This window comes from Spermophilus citellus (genome assembly GCF_964194105.1).
Source record: "Spermophilus citellus genome assembly, chromosome: 10".
Taxonomy (NCBI): domain Eukaryota; kingdom Metazoa; phylum Chordata; class Mammalia; order Rodentia; family Sciuridae; genus Spermophilus; species Spermophilus citellus.
Genome location: NC_138197.1, coordinates 130,579,685 through 130,601,235, shown reverse-complemented (window position 1 = coordinate 130,601,235; position 21,551 = coordinate 130,579,685). Strand labels below are relative to the sequence as shown.

General features: G+C 40.0%; 1 protein-coding gene across 1 annotated transcript in view; it reads right to left on the bottom strand.

The window, feature by feature from the left end:
* WBP2NL (WBP2 N-terminal like) overlaps positions 1-19,893 on the bottom strand; it is a gene marked incomplete at both ends in the record, with an annotated part of 34,734 nt that extends 14,841 nt beyond the window's left edge. Inside the window, 4 exons of the mRNA XM_081311322.1 lie at positions 845-937; positions 1,143-1,284; positions 1,528-1,636; positions 19,832-19,893. Of these exons, the coding sequence (XP_081167448.1) occupies positions 845-937; positions 1,143-1,284; positions 1,528-1,636; positions 19,832-19,893 (406 nt within the window). The remainder of the gene's footprint in view (positions 1-844; positions 938-1,142; positions 1,285-1,527; positions 1,637-19,831) is intronic.
* Between the last annotated feature and the right edge of the window lie 1,658 nt (positions 19,894-21,551).

The following is a 21,551-nucleotide window of genomic DNA, read 5'->3' as shown; positions in this document are numbered from 1 at the left end:
AAGTATAAAGGTTCAGAGATAAGAGAATAAGACACAAAGAAGTCTAGTCTTATTGAAAGTATAATTCTAGTATAAAAGTTGAGAGAATCCAGGCATGGTGGTACACACCTGTAATCCCATGAGTTGGGAAGCTGAGGCAGGAGGATAGCAAGTTCAAAGCCAGTCTCAGCAACTTAGCAAGACACTGTCTCAAAATTTTAAAATAAATAAATAAAGAGGACTGGAGATGTGGCTCAGTAATTAAACCTACTGGGTTAGACCCCTGGTACAAAAAAAAAAAAAAAAGTTGAGAGAGTAAGGGACCTGGAGAGAGGCTAAATTAAATAAAAATACATCATAAAAGGAATATTTGTAGTCAAAGTTTGAAAGAGTTTTCTGGTACATCTATTAAATCAGTGCTGTAGGGTAGTAAGTACCTATACTCCCCTCTCATGGAAGACAAAGACTAAAGCTGAAAGAAGCAAAGACAAGGCCACAGAGAGCAGGGAAGATCAAAAGTCATGCCAGAGGCAGAAAAGCTAAGCCACCTGGGGTTGACCAAGAGAAGAGACTACTCAAAAGGTCTGTGAAACCAGCATCTAAAGAACAAATACTATCAGGTATAATTAGGCTCGCGGGTGTCTAACTGAAAGCTCCTTCAGGACAGGAAGGAACAGAATAATCTTTGTGTTCCCAACACAAATTATGGGACTTGGCACACATTAGGTAAGTCCAGGAAATGCCTGCTGAATACATGTGCAAATACCAACTGCCTGATCATAGAGGCCAGCAAATTTTGGCTAACAGTCCTACTTCAATTCCTCCAAACTCCACACTGTTTAATAGCTTTATCAGCAAAGCTCACCAGCAGCGGCAGCTTGTATCAGCAACTCAGCAAATTCGATGGCACCTCCTTTTTTGAAGACTAATTTAAAAGTAGCCTGTCCTTCCCAGCCACCTGTGGGAAGAAAGGGCACACACAGTTACTAAGAGACTGACACAGCTGGCAACAGAAGGACGGCCACAGTCACTGAGGAAGCAATATTCAAAGAAGCAGGGCAGCTTCATGAATTCCAACATGAACCATGTCTGAATCTTAGCCTTCTAGAATATTTAGAATCTTTCGAGGGAAAAAAGAAAAACACCTGAGGTGAAAGATTTACCATCTGGAGCTGCATGAACAGTCCCTTGAATGTAGTTGGCATTAAAGAGTGGTTGTTCAACAGTGCAGTTCTTCATCAGATCAAACGGCATCATAAAGGACAGCATGGGATCACTGACTGAGCGTGAAGTCACGAAAATCACCTAAGTGAGAAAAGAAACTCTGGGAAAGGACGCAGAATTCCTCCATAGACTCAGACTCCTAAGAGCAAGGTCATTCTGGCATCCAAAGAACATCACCTGTTTTCTTCCATCTCTCTTTAACATGCAAAATCTCAAAGTGCAAATGTTTGAAAACTCTATGAAAGTCATAGTTTAAGTTCCATCCAGTTTTCAAAAAACCAAACATAGAATTAATTGGCAGGTCAAAGGAGAAGTAGAAATTACCCGGTATGAACAAAGAAACAACGTTCCCCTCTTTACACCACTAAAGAGGTTGGAGTTCTGTGGATGCTGTGGGAAGGAGAGTTCCACATCTGGACTCTGCTTCAAGACACTGGAAAAAAGCAGACAGCACACAGTTTAGGGTTCACATAAAATGACACACACAATGTTCTTAGCACATCTTCTAGTTCAGAGCAAGCACTCAATAAATGTTAGCTACTGCTGCTATTTTAATGAAATAAAAATTTGTCAATTCACTCTTATCTTCTGCTTTTTTTTTAAACAGGCTCATTTTACTTGTTCTTCCCAAAACAGACATATTACTGGTAACATGGACTTTTTCCAGTCCTGGTTATATAATTTTTGGATTTAGATGCCAGACTCATGTTGCTTCTTATTGAAAAGTGCTTCTGTTTTTCTTCTCCCTCTTTATCGCCAAATTAATTTTCTTTTTCTTGTTGAACATACATCTATTCTCAATGTTTGTTCATTAATTTTTACTCTTGTGCAATAAATACAAAGCACTGGACTAATAGAAATATTTTGTTGACTCTGGGAATGAAGGTATTATGGTTTAGACATGAGGTGTCCTTCAAAAGCTCATATAAAACAATGCAAGAATGTTTGCCGGTACAATGATTAGGTTATGAGCTTTCACCTAATTGGTGAATTAACTGGGTGGTAACTGTACACAGGTAGGATGTGGCTGGAAGAAGTAGGTCACTGGGTTTATATTTTGTCCCTGGGGAGCAGACCTCTGTCTCTACTTCCTGTTGCCATATACTGAGCTGCCTTCCTCCAACATGCCCTTCCACCATGATGTTCTGACTCACCTTTGGCTTTGAGCAATGGAGTTGGCCAGCCATGGACTGAGCCTTTGAAACCATGAGCCAAAATAAATTTTCCCTCCTCTATATTGTTCTTGTCAAGTCTTCTGGTCACAGCAACAAAAAAATTAACTAAAACAGAAAGTACGAATACAGACTGCCTCAGCACCCTAGTACACGTTGTTCTCTTAGCCTCTCATATTCTCCCTTCACAGTGAACCTGGAAAATTTAGATTCAGCTTTTCTCTCTCATAAAATCCTGTTGGGAGCTGGGCATGGCAGCACACGCCTATAATCCCAGCAGCTCAGGAGGCTAAGGCAGGAGGATCGGAAGTTCAAAGCCTGTCTCAGCAACTTAGCAAGGCTCTAAGCGGCTCAGCAAGACCCTGTCTCTAAATAAAATATAAAAAGGGTTGGGAATATGGCTCAGTGGTTAAGTGTCCTGGGTTCAATCCCCAGTACCCAAAAAAAAAAAAATCCTGTTGAGGTTTTTTGCTTTCTCAATAATTATATAATTATTATATAATAATTATGTAACTATTACATAATTATAAGTATATAATAATCATATAACTATTACGTAATAATTAATTATCAGATAGATATATTGTTCAATTTTTCCTATTGGCCCTGGCAAAGACTAAGTATTACCAAATATTTACTCAAAGAAAGGAATAGGTGATAAAAACGTCATAGCAGTTTAGTGGAAGTGTTAGGTAGGAGATAGACAGGGCACCAGGAACGGACATAAGAGGCAAACGAGAGGACATTTACCCCTAGGGCCGCAGCACTACCTGAAACTCCTCAGAGGGGAAACGGATCCAGACAACCACAGGACGGATAGTGAAAGTCCCGGATCTTGGGCATGCGCAGTAGCCCAAAGGACAGACTAAGTAAACCTGTTGCTAATTGATACATCATTAGCATTGTGGTTTGCGCCAATTCTGTGCGTTTTCTTGCTGGAAGGGAACTGATGCATACACAGTAGAAAAAGAAATTTTGTCGGGCTCAGCTGTCAATCAACCCCAGGTCACTCAATGGAGAAATGGTAGAACTAGCACAGGAATGACCTCATAGAAACACTTTATTTAAGTTGATTCTTAAGAGATGGGTAGTGTTTCAGTAAGCAGAGGTGAGGGTAGGGGTCAATCCAGATGTGGAGCAAACAGCATTAATGGAGATAAATGAGTGGATAGTGGAAAACAAATTGCATACTTGGGAGAAGCTAGTGGCGTGGCTTCATCAAAGTATGTGAGGTCACAAGGAACAGTGAGAAATCTGGAAAGCCAGGCTAGGACTGGAGCCTGGAGACATCATTTGACACACAAGGAGGAACTGTGAACTTTCTCAGTAGGGAAGTCACAGAATTGAAGAAGCCCTGATATACTGGAGAGGTCAGTTTAAGAGTTCCTAAAATAGACATGATGTAATAAGAACTAGAACTAGAGTGGTATTGTGCAGCTAAAAAATAGATGAATTTTTTAGGTTTATTAAAGTATAGGGTATCAAAAAACAATAAAAAGGGAATTCCAAATATCAGTCTAGTCAAAGCAATGAACAAACTGGAAAGAAAAAACTATCAGGAACAACTTTTTCAGAACAACTTGAAACTAATCAAAAGCTTACGACCAGACATAATGGCCCATGCCTGTGATCCCAGCAACTTGGGAGGCTGAGGCAGGATCACCAAAAAAAAAGCTTACATGCTCCTGCCACTATCATCTACCATGATATGATGTACCTGAGAGGTGGTCACACCAAAGGTTAGCAAATGTCAACAGTTTCACAGAAAAATCACATGTATACCAAATGATCTTCAGAATAACAGAATGGAATGGAAATCCCTAGCTGATGAGTACCATGCGAAGATGAAGGCAAATGAGGAAGCAAAAGAGCAGGAAGCAGTAGACACACTGAAAAGCTGACAAAGATTCAGGAAGTGGTTCTGGGTGTGATGGCATAGGCTTGTACTCCAAGCTACTCAGGAGACTAGGGCAAGAGGATCACAAGTTCAAGGCCAACCTTGGCAATTTAATGAGACCCTGTCTCAAAAATAAATAAAAAGGGCTGAGGCTGTAGCTCAGTGGTAAGAGTATCCCTGGGTTCAATCCCTGGTACCACACATGCACATATATACACACAAAATAAAAAGATTCAAGAGGTGGAAGTGATGACAAAAACCCCAAAACTTGTTTAATGTTTGAATACAATCCAACTATCTAAATTTTGAATAGCATTTAACTTTCAAAGTAAAAAAGAGGATGTAGAAAAGCTCAAGATGTGGGCTAGTTGCTCAGCACTAGTGTTCTTAGTTGGAAAATAAGCAACAGGTGTCTAACTGCTTGTGGAGGTGAGCAACTATGGGTGAGCGCTGGAAATTGATGGCACAGAAAATGAAACCTGCCGACTCCAGAAACTAGTGATAATAACAAAGCAAGAGAAGTGGAAAATCCCAATTACTGACACCTGGGATCTTCGTCAAGGGAAAAGGATCGTCCAGGGAGATAAAGGTAAAAGAGGGTCATAGCAGAAGTCTGTACCTGGCAGACAAGCAGCTTAAATCAGTAGGTGACCTGGAGCCTAAACAACAAGCTAGATACAGAAAAGAAATTTACTGCACCTCAGCAAACTCCCAGAGTACTCCCATCCAGTGGTCATCTTGAAAAGAGCTCTTACGTTAGGGGTTAAACTGCTCTGGGCATCAGAAAACCCAGCACAATCACATCTCAGACTCCCACACACACCTCATTGCCCTGACTGTGTTGGCAGCAGCCACACAACTCAGTGATGGCTTTCAGTATTCTGACACAAACTTGCTCAGAAGTTTATGCAGTGGAGAGCATAAGCTAGGATGGGGAAGGACAGGGAGGCCATCGTGATTCAATAATCCTGCCCTCTGTGTTGGGAAGCAACACTACTCACGTGTGGTTTCTGGTGGGGGGGGGCTAGGCCCTGGGACTGAAGATAGCAAATTGTTCAGCTCTTGCTCACCTGCCCCCACGCCACAGATCCCCACCCCAGCACAGAGCTCAGTGGTTCAATTGCTCCCCTCACCCTCAGAGGCATCCCAGGGCCAACTTGGCCTAGACATTGCCATGCTCCTGCGTATGCAAACTAAAATCTTCCAGAGAGAATACACACCTGGCACAGTCAACATTATCTTAACCTGTTCAACAAGAAACAAGGGGTGCAGCCTGTACTCCATCCCAACTCACTTGGTTAGAGTTGAGAGGACTTGCAAATGCTACCCACTACCCACCTGCCACATACCTGGCATATTCTTACCTTAGAAGAATCCCAGCATTTCCGAAAACACCAAGAGGAGGATTTTTTTTTTATATTTTTCTCCATCTATTCAATCTTTTATTATTATTCTTCATTTCTCATTAATATTTTCCTTATTTTATTTTACCTTTTTTGGGGGGAGGCTACCAGGGATTGAACTCAACCACTGAGCCACATCCCCAGCCCTACTTTGTATTTTGTTTAGAGACAGCATCTCACCGAGTTGCTTAGTCTTTTGCTGAGGCTGGCTTTGAACTTGCAATCCTCCCACCTCAGCCTCCTGAACTGCTAGTTTTACAGGCATGTGCCACAGTGACTGGCTTACCCTATGTTTTTATTCTTTAGTTGGATTTTTCTCTTCTTTCTCATTTTTCCCTTTTTATTTCTATTCATAATACATATTTTTATTCTTTATTTTTTTAGTCCTCTGTTTTCCTTCTGGTACCGGGATTGAGCCCAGGGTCTCATGTACATTGGGCAGGTGCTCTGCCTGATTCCCAGCTCAGCAGAGAGGAGTTAAGCCCAGTTTTGACCAAACCCAGTCCACTTGAACCCTGGCACACACTTCTACTGAAGGAAAATGGGGGACATAAGCTTTCAGCTGTTGACCCATTCCTAGGTAAGCACATATGGGTGAGGCTGAGGTCCAGCTCCTGAGAAGATACCCACAAAACCCCAGCAAAGAGAAAAACTTAACAGTAGATGATACTTCATCTTCACAGTTTCCTTACACAGCCATACCAGGTCAGATGGCAGAGAGATGATAAGTTTGAAAGTGAGAATCATGTGATTTCAGCCCCGACCTCCCCCCATGAAGCACCTGGATCTTCACCAGTCTCCAATCTGAATTAAGCACTTCAGGCCCTTCAGTGCAACTGGAGCAACCAGCATCTGAATCACTTCTTTTTTAAAAATTATTTATTTGGGGGCTGGGGATGTGGCTCAAGCGGTAGCGCGCTCGCCTGGCATGCGTGCGGCCCGGGTTCGATCCTCAGCCCCACATACAAATAAAGATGTTGTGTCCGCCGAAAACTAAAAGAATAAATAAATATTTAAAAAAAATTATTTATTTGTTCTTTCTAGTTATAAATGACAGTAGAATGTATTTTGACATATCATACACACACAGAGTATAACTTCCCATTTTTATGGTTGTACATGATGTGGAGTTACACTGGCCATGTATTCACATAGGAACATAGGGAAGTGACGTCCAGTTCATTCTACTGTCTTTCTTATTTCCACCCCCCACTCGTTCTCTTCATTCCCCTTTGTCTAATCCAGTGAACCTCTATTCTCCCCCGCCCATTCCCTCCTTAATGTGAGTTAGCATCTGCATATCAGAGAGAACATTCAGCTTTTGCTTTTTGGGAATTGGCTTGTTTCACTTACCATAATAGTCTCCAGATACATCCATTTACTGGGAAATGCCATAATTTCATTCTTCTTTATGGCTAAGAAATATTCCATTGTCTATATGTACCACATTTTATTCATCCATTCATCTGCTGAAGGGCACCTGGTTGATTCCATAACTTAGTTATTGTGAATTGAGGGGGGCTATAAACATTGATGTGGTCACATTACTATAGTATGCTGGTTTTAAGTCCTTTGGCTATATGCTGAGGAGTGGTATAACTGGGTCAAATGGTGGTTCCATTCCAAGTTTTCTGAGGAAACTCCATACTGCTTTCCAGAGTGGTTGCACCAATTTGCAGTCCCACCAGCAATGTATGAGTGTAACTTTTCTCCCACATCCTCGCCAACATTTATTGTTACTTGTATTCTTGTAATGGGGGATGGGGGTACCAGGGATTGTACTCAGGGGCACTCATCCACTGAGCCACATCCCCAGCCCTATTTTGTATTTTATAGAGAGACAGGTTCTCACTGAGTTCCTTAGTGCCTTGCCATAACTGAGTCTGGCTTTGAATTTGCAATCCTCCTGCATCAGCCTCCCAAGCCTCTGGGATTTCAGGTGTGCGCCACCACACCCGGCATCACTTGTATTCTTGATAGTTGCCATTCTGACTGGAGTGAGATGGAATCTCAATGTAGTTTTAATTTGCATTTCTCTGGTTGCTAGAGATTTTTTCATATATTTGTTGACCATTCATATTTCTTCTGCTATGAATTGTCCATTCAGTTCCTTTGCCCATTTATGGATTGGTTTATTTGGTTTTGGTGTTAAGTTTTTTGAGTCCTTTTATATCCTGAAGATTAATGCTCTATTTTAGGTGCAGGTGGCAAAGATTTTCTCCCATTCTGTAGGCTCTCTCTTCACATTCGTTTTTCTTTTAAAAAAATATTTGAGTTGTAGTTGGACACAATACCTTTGTTTTATTTATTTATTTTTAGTGGTGCTGTGGATCGAACCCAGGGCCTTGTACATGATAGGCGAGCGCTCTACCGCTGAGCCGCAACCCCAGACCCTCTCTTCACATTCTTGCTTCCTTTGCTGAGAAGAAGCTTTTTAGTTTGATACCATCCCATTTATTGATTCTTGATTTTACTTTTTGCACTTTAGGAGTCTTGCTAAGGAAGTCAGTTCCTAAACTGATGTGATAGAGATTTGGGCCTACTTTTTCTTCTAGTAGGTACAGAGTCTCTGGTCTAATGCCTACATGCTTGATCCACTGTGAGTTTTGTGCAGGATGAGAGATAGGGGTCTGATTTCATTTTACTACATATGGATTTTCAGTTTTCCCAGCACCGTTTGTTGAAGACATTATCTTTTCTACAATGGATATTTATGGTGCCTTGGTCTAGTATGAAATAACTATATTGGTTTTATCTGTGTCTTCTATTCTATACCATTGTTTTTATGTCTGTTTTGGTGCCATACCATGATGTTTTTGTTACTATAACTCTGTAGTATAATTTAAGTTCTGGTATTGTGATGCCTCCTGCTTCACTTTCCTCATTAAGTATTGCTTTGGCTATTCTGGGCCTCTTATTTTTCCAAATGAATCTCTTTTTTTAATCTTTTTAAAATTTTTTAAAATTTTTAGATGGACACAATATCTTTGTTTATTTATTTATTTATTATTATGTGGTTTTGGGGATCGAACCCAGTGCCTCACACATGCAAGGCAAGCGCTTAACCACTGAGCTACAACCCCAGCCTCCAGCACATTCTTATACCTAATGTGAATTAGAAAAAAAAAAGATCCCAAATATGTTAAACATGTGTATTTATGACAAGAGAAAATGAAAGAAAACAAAATAAGATGCAAATAAAAATTAGAAAATAATATTTTGTATTTTATAAATGTTCTATGATGAATTCATTCCTTTTTTTAATTAATTTTTGAAACAAGATCTTGTTCTGTTGCACGCTAGGCTTGAATTTGAAATCCTCCTGCCTCAGCCTCCCAAGTAGCTGGAATTACTATGGTGCCCAGTTCCTTATATTTCTCTTAAAACTAGAAGAGAATAGATTTGAAGAAGGACGACCTGCTACAATAGCAGGTGGAAAGAAAACACAAGTCAGAGGTGCTCATCCTTTTTTTTTAAAACCTTTCCTCTTTTTATTAAATTATTTATTTATTCTAATTTGTTATACATGATGGCAGAATGCAATTCATTTCATATTACACATATAGAGCACAATTTTTCAAGTCACTGATTGTACACAAAGTATTTTCACACCATTCGTGTCTTCATACATGTACTTAGGGTAATGATGTCTAACTCATTCCACCATCATTCCTACCCCGTTACCCCCTCCTTTCCCCTCCCTCCCCTTTGCCCTATCTAAAGTTCCTCCATTCCTCCCATGTTCCCCGGCCCCCCATCGCCATTATGAGTTAGCATCCTCATACAAAAGAAAATATTTGGCCTTTGTTTTCTGGGGGATTGGCTTGCTTCACTTAGCATTATATTCTCAAACTTCATCCATTTACCTCAAATGCTATGATTTTATTCTCTTTTAATGCTGAGGAATGTTCCATTGTTTATATATACCAAAGTTTCCCTATCCATTCATCTACTGAAGGGCATCTAGGTTGGTTCCATAATTTAGCTATTGTGAATTGTGCCGCTATAAACATTGATATGGCTGTGTCCCTCCAATATGTTGTTTTTAAGTCCTAGAGTGTAAACGGAGGAGTGGTATAGCTGGGTCAAATGGTGGTTCCATTCCAAGTTTTCCAAGGAATCTCCATACTGCTTTTCCTATTGGCTGCATCAATTTGCAGTCCCACCAGCAATGTATGAGTGTGCCTTTTCCCCCACATCCTCGCCAACACTTATTGTTGTTTGTACTCTTAATAGCTGCCATTCTGATTAGAGGTGAAATTTCTCTAATTGCTAGAGATGTTGAACATTTTTTTCATATGTTTGTTGATTGATTGTATACCAAATGAATTTCATGACTGCTTTTTTATTTCTATGAAGAATGTCATTGGAATTTTAATAGGAATTGCATTAAATCTGTATAGCGCTTTTGTAGTATGGCATTTTGACAATATTAATTCTGCCTACCTAAGAACATGGGAGATCTTTCCATCCTCTGAGATCTTCTCCAATTTCTTTCTTTAGTGTTCTGTAGATTTCATTGCAGAGATCTTTCACCTCTTCTGTTAGATTATTCCCAAATATTTTCCTTGAGGTTATTGTGAATGGGATAGTTTTCCTGAATTCTCTTTCAGTTGATTCATCACTGATATATAGGAATGCAATTGATTTATAAATGTTATTTTTGTATCCTGCTACTTTGCTGAATTCATTTATGAGTTCTAGAAGTTTTCTGGTTGATTTTGTGTCTTCTAAATATAGAATTATGTTATCAGTAAATAGGGATAGTTTGATTTCTTCTTTTCCTATTTGTACCCTTAATTTATTTCTTCTATTTGATTGCTCTGGCTAAAGTTTCAAGGACTATGTTGAATATAAATGGTGAAAAAGGTCATCCTTGTCTTGTTCCAGTTTTAATTTTTTTTAATTTTATTTATTTTTTTAGTTTTCAGCAGACACAACATCTTTGTTTGTATGTGGTGCTGAGGATTGAACCCGGGCCACACACATGCCAGGCAAGAGCACTACTGCTTGAGCCACATCCCCAGCCCCATGCTTTTAGAGGCAATGCTTTCAATTGTTCTCCATTTAGAATGATGTTGGCCTTGGGTTTAACATATATAGCTTTTACAATGTTGAGGTCTGTTCCTACTATCCTTAGTTTTTCTAGTGTTTTGAACATGAATAGATGCTATATTTTGTCAAATGCCTTTTTCTGAATCTACTGAGATAATCAAGTGACTCTTGTCTTTAAGTCTACTGATGTGATGAATTACGATTTTTTTATTTCGAAATATTGAACCAACCTTGCATCTCTGGGATGAACCCCTCTTGATCATGGTGAACTATCTTTTTAATACGCTTACAATTTGCCAGTATTTTATTAAGAATTTTTGTATCTATGTTCATCAGGGATATTGGTCTTAAGTTTTCTTTCCCTGGTGTATCTTTGTCTGATTTTGTCTGAAAGTGATATTAGCTTCATAGAATGAGTATGGAAGGGTTCCCTCCTTTTCTATTTCATGGAATAATTTGAGGAGGATTAGAATTATTTCTTTTTTGAAGGTCTAGTAGAACTGAGCTGAGAACCCATCTGATCCTGAGTTTTTTTTAATGGTTGGCTTTTGATGGTGTTTTCAATTTTATTGCTTGAAATTGATCTGTTTAAATTTTCTATGTCCTCCTGATTCAATCTGGGTAGGTCATATGTCTCTAGAAATTTGTCAAGATTTGTCAAATTTGGGGCCGGGGATGTGGCTCATGCGGTAGCACGCTCGCCTTGCATGCGCGCGGCCCAGGTTCGATCCTCAGCACCACATACCAACAAAGATGTTGTGTCCTCCGAGAACTAAAAAACAAATATTAAAAATTAAAAACTCTCTCTCTCTCTCTCTCTCTCTCTCTCTCTCTCTCTCTCTCTCCACCCCCCTCTCTCACTCTCTTTAAAAAAAAAAAAAGATTTGTCAAATTTGCCAAATGTGTTCAAGATTTTCTTGAATGTCAAATATTAAATTCCAGTAAAGTCCCCCTTGGCCCTTTTTCTTTTTGTTCACCCTCCTTGCTGAGAAACTGCCTAACTGCTTTCTTGGTTTCACGCCACAGAGCAGCCAGGAAAGCGACCTTCTCTATACTGCCATCTTTTTTTTTTTTTTTTTTTTTTTTTTTTTTAGTACCAAGGATTGAACCCAGGGATGCTTAACCACTGAGCCACATCCCCATCCCTTTTTGTACTTTATTTAGAGACAAGGTCTCACTGAGTTGCTGTGAACTCATAATCCTGTCTCAGCCTTCCAAGCTGGGATTACAGATTTGTGTCACCATCCTGAGTTATACCACCATCTTGAACTTCCTCTGAATCACTTTCAAGTAACAGGGAGGGCCAGGTATGATGGGCCCTGTGGAGGGCCAGGCATTATGGCACACTTCTGTAATCCCAGCCTGGGGAGGCTGAGACAGAAGGATTGAAAGTTCAAAGACAGCCTTAGCAACAGAACTCAGTGAGACCCTGTCTCTAAATAAAATATAAAATAGGGCTGGAGATGTGGCTCAGTGGTTGAGTACTCAGAGTTCAATCCCAGGTACAAAAAAAAAAAAAATAGTGCCTATGGAAATCCCCAAGTCCTGATAAGGACTACCACTTCTGTAATAGGAGTAACCACAGAAGGCACATCCCACATACTCTGCTGCCTATAGCACATCTACCTGAAGTACAAGAGTTTCCCCTATCTTGCAAGACTTGCAGAGGCAGTAGGTTACTCTGACCCTAATACAGTACACTCCAAGCCCAAACTCGTAAATCACAACCAAAAAAGGTTATTACACCATGGAGTCCAGTTGAAAATGAACTCAACATTACACAACAAACCAACACCCCAAGTCACATCAGCATTATAAAGCCACATAAGGCCACCACTAAAAGAAGAGAGATTCTTCCAAAAGATATATAAATCCCAACATAGAAACACAAGAAATATGAAAAAACAAGGTAATATTTCACCTCTTAAAGTTCACAACTCCATAGTAACAAATTCCAAAGATAACAAAGTGTATAAAATGTCACCCAAAGAATTCAAAAGATTGATTTTTTAAAGTTCAATGAAGTCCAAGAAATTGAAAAAATACAGTTTGATGAATGAAGGAAACAATATAGTATATGAATGAGCAATTCAATAGAGATAGGGATTTTGAAAACTAACAGAAACCTCGGAAATATAAAGCTCAAGGTCAAATTAAAAAATCAGTTGAGGGGAATAGTAGGGGATAGGAAAGGTAGCAGAATACAACAATTACTAATAGGGCATTATGTAAAATTGTGGATGTGTAACCGACGTGATTCTGCAATCTGCATTTGGGGTAAAATTGGGGGTTCATAACCCACTTCAATCTAATGTATAAAATATGATATGTCAAGAGCTTTGTAATGTTGTGAACAACCAATTTAAAAAAAGAAAAAAAATAAAATAAAATTGAATACAGCCTTTCAAAAAAAATCAGTTGAAAGCCTCAACAGCTGACTAGTTCAAGCAGAAGAAAGAGTATCAGAGCTTGATGATGACTCTGCCAATACAGTACTTTCAGACAACAATGAAGAAAGAAAATGAAGAATGAAGAGAGCATGCAAGATATCTGGGACATCATTAAAAGACCAAACACCTAAACAATCATCATTCAGAGGAAGAAGAATGACATGCTGAGAATATACAAAACTTATTCAGTGAAACAATAGCAGAAAAGTTCCCAAATCCTAGAAAAGGCCAGACAACCAGCACAGGAGGTATTCAGAACCAAATAGAAAGAAAAGAACCTCTCCATAACATATTATATAGTTAAAATTCCCAAAGTACAGAACAAAGGAAAATATTAAAGTCTAAAGAAAGAATCACCAAGTCGTTTAAAGGCAAACTTATAAACTAATAGCATATTTCTCAACAAAAACTCTAATGACCCAGAAGGCATGGAATAACATATTTTAAGTACCCCCCAAAAAAAATGCCAACCAAGATTACTATAACTAGCAAGATAATTCTTCAGAATTGAAGAAGAAATAGAGACCTTCCAGATAAGCATAAATTAAGGGAATTCATGACCACTATATCAGCTTTAGAGAAAATTCTTAAAGGAGTTCTACACCCAGAGGAAGTAGTAAGACAAACATAATCGAGAGAGCATGTTAAAGAATAAATCCCTCTAAAAGGGTAAAAATACAGATGAAAAATGGGCAAGAATCAAACATTATCAATACAGTACACCATCAGATTTCTAAAATGAGTAAGACAGTAAGAAATGAACACTAAATATTCAAAACAACAAGAAGAAAAGCAACAAAATAACAAGAACAAGCACATACCTTTTAATTATAACTATGTATGAAAATGGTCTTAATTCTCCAATTAAAAGACATAGATTGGCTGAGTGAATTAAAAAATAAAACCCAAAAATATGCTACAAACAAGGAACTCGGACTCAGGTTGTGGCTCAGAGGTAGAGTGCTCGCCTAGCATGCATGAGACACTGGGTTCAATCCTCAGCACCACATGAAAATAAAATATATTGTGTCCACCCATAACTAAAAAATAAATATTAAAAAAAAACAAGAAACTCACCTCACCTTCAAAGACATATATAGAATTAAATGAATATCAAAGATTTGAAGAAAGATATTCAAAGCAAATGGAATCTAAAAACAAGCAGAAATACCTATACTTGTTTGCCAAAATAGAGTTTAAGACAAAAGAATCAGTTTAAAAAAGGACAAGAAAAGTCACTATATATTGATCAAGGGAACAATACATCAAGAAGACATAAGAGTTATAAGTATATATGTACCAAATATTGGAGCAACCAGTTTTGTAAAACACTACTAAACATAAGAGGTGAGATAGATCCCACTATAACAGTGGGTGACTTCAATACCCCACTCTCACCAATAGATATATCATCCAGATTCCTCCAAAAAAAGAAATGTCAGAGTTAAATTACACTACAGATCAAATGAACAGACATCTACAGTCCATCCAACAGCTGCAGAATATACATACATTTTTAAAAATAAATAGCATAATGATGTATCTCAAGGTCTAGGGGGAAAATGAACAAGACAGGCGTGGTGGTACATGCCTGTGACACCAGCTACTAAGGAGGCTGAGGCAGGAAGCTCACAAGTTCATGGGCAAATTAGTAAGACCCTATCTCCAAAAAAAAAAAAATTTAAGGGTCAAGGATATAGCTCAGAGGTAGAACACTTGCCTAGCATGTGTTAGGCCCTAGGTTTGATCTCTAATATCAAAACAACAATAACAGGAAAAAAAAACAGTAAAAGAAGAAAGAAAAGAAAAAATCAGTACAAGGAAAGAAGCAATAAACATCAGAGTAATAATGAATCATATATAGGCTAAAAGAACAGTACAAAGGATCAATGAAACTAACAGTTGGTTCTTTGAAAAGACAAACAAATTAACAAATCTTTAACTAAACTAATTGAGAGAGAGAGAGAGAGAGAGAGAGAGAGAGAGAGAGAGAGAGAGACCCAAATAAATAAAATTAGAGGTGAAAATAAAAAGACTTTATAACAAATACACTGAAATACAAATGACCATTGGGGAATATTTTTTAAGGCCATATGCCAATAAATTGGAAGATCTAGAAGAAATGACAAATTTCTGGACTCATATTACATAACAAAATTGAATAAAGAGGATATAAAAATCCTAAATAGATCAAGAGCAAGCAAGTATACTGAAAGAGTAATAAGAAGTTTCCCAACAAAAAAACCTAGAGCCAGATGGATTCACAGCTGAATTTTATCAGACTTAAAGTCTAAAACCAATGTTTCTAAAACTATTCCATAAAATAGAAAGTGAAGGAATCCTTTCAAACTCATTCATAAAGCAAGTACTATCCTGCTACCAAAAGCTGACAAGGACACTACAACAAAAGAAAATGACAGACCAACATCCCTGATGAACAGACACAAAACTCTTGCAAATTGAATTTCAAAAGCACAATAAAAAGAGCATAGACCATGATCAAATTGATTTCATTCCAGGGATGCAAGAATGGTTCAACACATGCAGATCAATAAATGTAAAACAGTACAAAGACAGAATGAAGGATAAAAGGCACACGATCATCTCAGATGCAGAAGAAGTCTTTGATAAAATTCAACACCCCTTCATGAAAAAATTCTCTGATTAAATTATATATAGAAGGGTCATGTCTCTATATAATAAAGGCTATATAGTACAAGCCCCTAGCCAACATCATACTGAATGGGGGAAAATGAAGCATTTCTTCTAGGATTAGCAACAAGACAAAGGTGTCCACTCTCTCCACTTTCATTCAATAAACTAGAAATTCTAGCCAGAGCAGTCAGGAAATAAAAAGAAATAAAAGACATATAATTAAGGAGAAAATAAAAGAAATCCTAAAAACTTTTAGAAATAATAGACTAATTCAATAAAGTACAGAATATAAAATCAACATAAAAATCAGTAGTTTTTTAAATACACTAGTAATGAACTAAGAAAGAAATCAGGAAACATATCTCATTCACAGAAACAGGAGGTGGAAGAAGAGGAGGAGTGTTGTGGTTTGGATAGGTAGTGTTCCCCAAAAATCTCACATGAGACAATGAAAGAACGTTCAGATGTATGATGATTAGATTATAAGAGTTGGATCCTAATCAGTGGATTAATTAACTGATATGAATTAACTAGGTGGTACCACAGGCAGGTAGGGTGTGGCTGGAGGAGGTAGCGGACTCGGAACATGCCTTTGGGAGTTTTACATTTTGTCCCTGTGAGCAAAGCACCCCCCTCCTTCCTCATTGCCATGCTGTGAGCTACTTTCCTCCTCCATACCCTTCCACCATAATGTTCTGCCTCACCTCTGGGTCAAAGCAATGAAGTCCGCTACTAATAGACCAAGACCTCCAAAACCATGAACCCCAAATAAATTTGCCCTCCTCTGTTTTTCTCATCAGGTCTTTTGGTCACAGCCATGAAAAGACTGATTAAAACAGACATTGATACCAAGCATAGGATCTTGCTGTCTAACTTCACCATGCAGTTCAGAAGATTTGGGACCTTTTGGAATTTGAGGGAGGCATTTTGACAAGTTTAGAGATGCAAGCTGGAAAAGCTTTAGAATGCTTTAAGTGGAGCTTAATGGGAGATTCTGGTGAGAGCTTAGAAGACCAGAATGGCCATAACATTGTGGACAGTAAAGATGAGGCTCATGAGGCTTTAGAAGAGGATGACTCTCCTAGAAATTGAACTAGAAGCCATTCATATATGTTCTGTCAAAGAAGTTGTCTACATTTTACTCATGTCCTGAGACTCTCTGTGAGTCTAAATTTAAAGATGATGGACTAATTAATCTGTCAGAGGAAATTTCAAGGCAGCACAGCATTGAAATATTGGCATGGATATTGCTGGCAGCTTTTAGCCAGGTTTACTGTGACAATCAGAAGAAGAAAGCAGAACTTTGAAAAACTTGGAGTTTGGCCAGAAAACACAAGTAAAACTGGGATAAGGAAGTTGTGGTTATTAAAGACATTACAGCCACTAAAAAGATGCTAAATACTTTACCCAGAGACAACAGAAAAGCTCACTGAGGGCATCTCAGGAATTGACAAGAACATACTCATCTTAGACTCAAGGATGTAAAAGTAAAAATTCCCGTGAGAAGGGACCATGGAGGCACCCTGCTTTTCACTGCTCAGCCATCCAAGCACTCAAAGGCTACTGCAGCTATAGTCTTAGAAAGCTTGGCTACGCTTGAGATGGTGGCAGACCTTGGCATCAACCATATGGTGATGGTTCTGCAGAAATGCAGGATGCTGGAGTTAGGGACTCATGGAGGCTTCCACCAAGCTTTCAAACGAAATCCTGGGAGGGCAGGCAAAGTGGAGCAGGGTTAGAGTCTCTTCAGGCTACCCCTGAGCAGATGATGAGTGAAGATGTGAGAAGGAAGCTAAAGTTCCAGCACCGTGGAACACCTGCTGAGGAAAACTGCAGGAATCAAGCAGAAACAAGCCAACAGAGAGGCCACCTGGATTGCAACTGGCAAAGCCCGAGGGGCAGGGCTACTCAAGCCCTTTGAGAACATTACAATGTCGTGTGCTCCAGACGTTGAACATGGAGCTACAGGACTTGTTTGCCTGGCTAGATTTTGTTCTTGCTTTGGTCCCATCCCTGCTTTCTATGACCTTATTTCTCCCTTATAAAATGGAAATGCTTACTCTGTGCCATTATATATTAGATATACGTAACCTGCTTTTGATCTTGGCTCACAGTCAAGAGTTTGCCTTGAGTCTCAGATGAGATTTTGGACTTGGACTCTGGATAATGCTGGAACTGTTAAGATTATGACGACTCTTGGAAATGGATTAAATGTATTTTGCATTGTGAGATGGGCATGAGCTCTTAGGGGACAGGGACAGAAGGTTATGGTTTGGATATGTGGTATCCCCTAAATCTCATGTGTGAGACAATGTAAGAATGGCATTCAGAGGTGAAATGATTATGAGAATTGTAACCTACCTGGTGGATGAATCCATTAACATGGATTAACTGAGTAACTACAAGTTGGAAGGGTGTGGTTGGAAGACGTAGGTCACTGGGGTGTCTCTGGGTTTTATATTTTGTCCCTATGAGCAAAGCTCTCTGTCTCTGCTTCCTGGTACTATGTTCTGATTTGCTTCCCTCCACCACTATTCAGTCTTGATGTTCTGCCTCACCTTGGGCCCAGAGCAACAGCATCACCATCTGTGGACTGAGACCTCTGAAACCATGAGCTGCAAATAAACTTTTCCTCCTCATATAATTCTTGCCAGGTCTTTTGGTCACAGCAGAGAAAAAAAATTGACTAGAACAAGGAGGAACCCCCACCACCTAGGAATAAACCTAAGGATGTGAAAAAACTCTACTGACATTCCTCACAGAGCTAGGGGGAAAAAAATCCAAAATTCACATGGAAACACAAAAGACCCCAAATAGCCACGGTAATCCTGAGCAAAAAGCAATGCTGGAGGGATCACAATTTCTAATTTCAACAAATATCTATACTATCTAAAGGGATCTACAGATTTAATGTAATTCCCATCAAAATCAACAGCACTTTTTGCACAAACAGAAAAATTCATCCTAAAATTCATATGGAATCCCAAGGGACCCCAAATAACCAAATAATATTGAAAAAGAAAAGAGTTGGAAGATCTACACTCCCTGATTCCAAAACTTGTTACAGTATTACAGTAATAAAAACAGTGTGGCACTGATACAAAGATAAACTGATCAATGGAACAGAATAGAGTCCACAAACAAACCTTCACATACACTGTCAAGAGATTATCCACAAAGGTGCCAAGACCACTCTATAGGAAAAAGACAGTCTCTCCTTTTTTTTTATTTTTTAAATATATTTTTTAGTTGTCGATGGACCTTTATTTTATTTATTTATATGCAGTGCTGAGGAATAAACCTAGTGCCTTACACGTGCTAGGCAAGTTCTCTACCACTGAGCTACACCCCCAGCCCCCAAAGACAGTCTCTTCTACAGATGAGACTTCGTGGGAAACACAAATGGCCAACAAGCAGATGCAAAGGTTCTGGGGCTGGAGATGGAGCTCAGGACCTCAGCGGTGGTGCTCTTGCCTAGCATGCGTGAAGCCCGGGATTCAGTCCCTAGTACCCCAGAAAACAGAAAAAGGTCATCGCTGGAGCGGACAAATGGGAAATGAAGGCAAATCAGCGCAGAGAAAGGAGCCCATAATTCAGAACTGCTGGGCTGGGAGACAGACTCGACCCAGCAAAGCAGGTGGGTGGAATGGGGAGTGGGCGCCTCGGTCTTGCGAGTCTGGCAGGGCCGGCTCCTCCCTGCTCAGAGGCCGCGGGTGCAGCCCCACAGCGCCCTATGGGCGAGCCCGGGGACACCAAGCGCCTGCGAGGACAGACACAGGCGCTCCCTTCACACACGGGAGACCACGAGCTCCGGCCGCGACCCTCCCTCAGGGAACACCAGAGTGCGTGCTCCTCACACCCCGGGCAGAGCCGTGAGTGACAATCCCAAAAAAGGCGGGAAGGCCCGTGATTCGCTGAAAGCTGGTGATCCAGCAGGTCTAAACCTCATTCCTCCCCTCCCTTCTCTGACGGCAGCCCCCGTGTCCCCTCCGGCACCTTTCACCAACAGGAATGATGGCCCCACGGCGGTTCTGGGTGTGGCTCTGGTTTACCGCCATCTTGCTCCAGGCCCCCTCCCGCCGCCCCTCAGATGGAAAGGGGCGGGGCCTGCGACAAGCTGTGGGGCGGAGCCTGAGAGGGAGGGCGGAGATTATGGCGTAAAGACCCAAAAGGGCAGGGCGAGATTGCAGGCCACGTGGTGGGCGTGATCACTGATGGGCGTGGTCACGTGGTGGGCGTGGTCAGAGTTGCCTTGGCCCGGGAGAAGGGGAGGGGCCAGGGGATTTGCTCCGCCCCGGGAGCGCGGGGGGCAAGAGGGATAGGTGAGTGATCTCTCCTGAGAGGCTGCAGAATGGCTGTTCCCCTGACCACGCTTGAGATAGACTTGGGTTGGTCCTTCCAGGAATGGAAATTAAAAGCAGCCATCCCCAGAACGTCAGCCAGAATGACCCTCAGCCTTCCCTGGCTGTAGCCTTTCCCAGAAAAGGGTCTGGAACTATTCCTCTCCTTTCCTGAGAACCGCAGAACTGTCTTCCATCTGAAAAGTCTTGGAATCAGAGCTGAATGTCTTGTGAGATGGCATCCAGGAAAGGGCAGGTGAGATGAGTCAGGACGTGGAAGGGGAAATTTGAGCCTTGAGTTAAGAGAGCCTTTATGGGTCATCCTTCACATGGCCATGCCTCCTTCAAAGGTGTTTTTGAGGATCCGAGGGTAACACTGTACCATAATAGCTATGAGGACTAGAATGTTGCACATATTCTTTTTTCCTTTAAACTTCACAAATGGCACCAGAGCTCTTCAAATAAACATTTTTTTTAAAAATGAGGTAATTATATTTTTATACCCTTATTTTATTCATTTATATTTATGTGGTGCTAAGGATCAAATTCAGTGCTTCCTGCATGCTAGGCAAGTGCTCTACCACTGAACTACGGCCCCAGCCCCAAATAAACATCTTCTTGACCACTGTATTTTATTAAATTTAAAATGCTATCAAGTATAAAACACATCAATTATTAACATGCCAGGGAGGAAAAACGTTGCCAGATAAACTGACATGCCATCAGTTGTAGGGCATATCCTGATTTCAGGGAAAAAATATTTTTTAAAGTATGACTTAGTAGAACAAATAAAATACAATAAGGATGGTGAGGAGCGGTAGAATAAGCATTGAGATAGTCTTTACCCTACCATGGTAACTAACTGCAACCTTGGGCTTTAGTCCAGGATTATGTTCTCTGTACTTGTTTCCATATCTGTATGATGGCATTGAGCTTTTATATTTCCTTTAGCTGTGGTATTTGATTTCCACTAAACTTCTCTGTCACTCAAATCTCAGTGTTGTGTTGCCAGTCTGCTTCCCACCCTCATCATTTTACTTGAATGATTCCAAGAGTCTGACTTGTCTTCCTCAGACTCTGACCCCTCCAAACCACTTCCCACCATTTATCTATACCTCGAAACTTTTTAGTTGAGGTCCCAGACATAATTGCATACAACTGTTACTTTTAAACTTAAAGAAATAAGACACAGGTGAGAATTGTGTTTGCTTGCTATAAGAGTGGGCACCTCAAAGACAGGAAGGATTTGATTTAAGTACAAGAAAGATATAAACTAGTGCTTAATTTTAAATTCTTAACTCAAAACATTCCCTGGATAATAGGGAGGCTTTTAGACAACATGAGTCCACTCCCTTCATAGACTTGGTGCCTGTGTC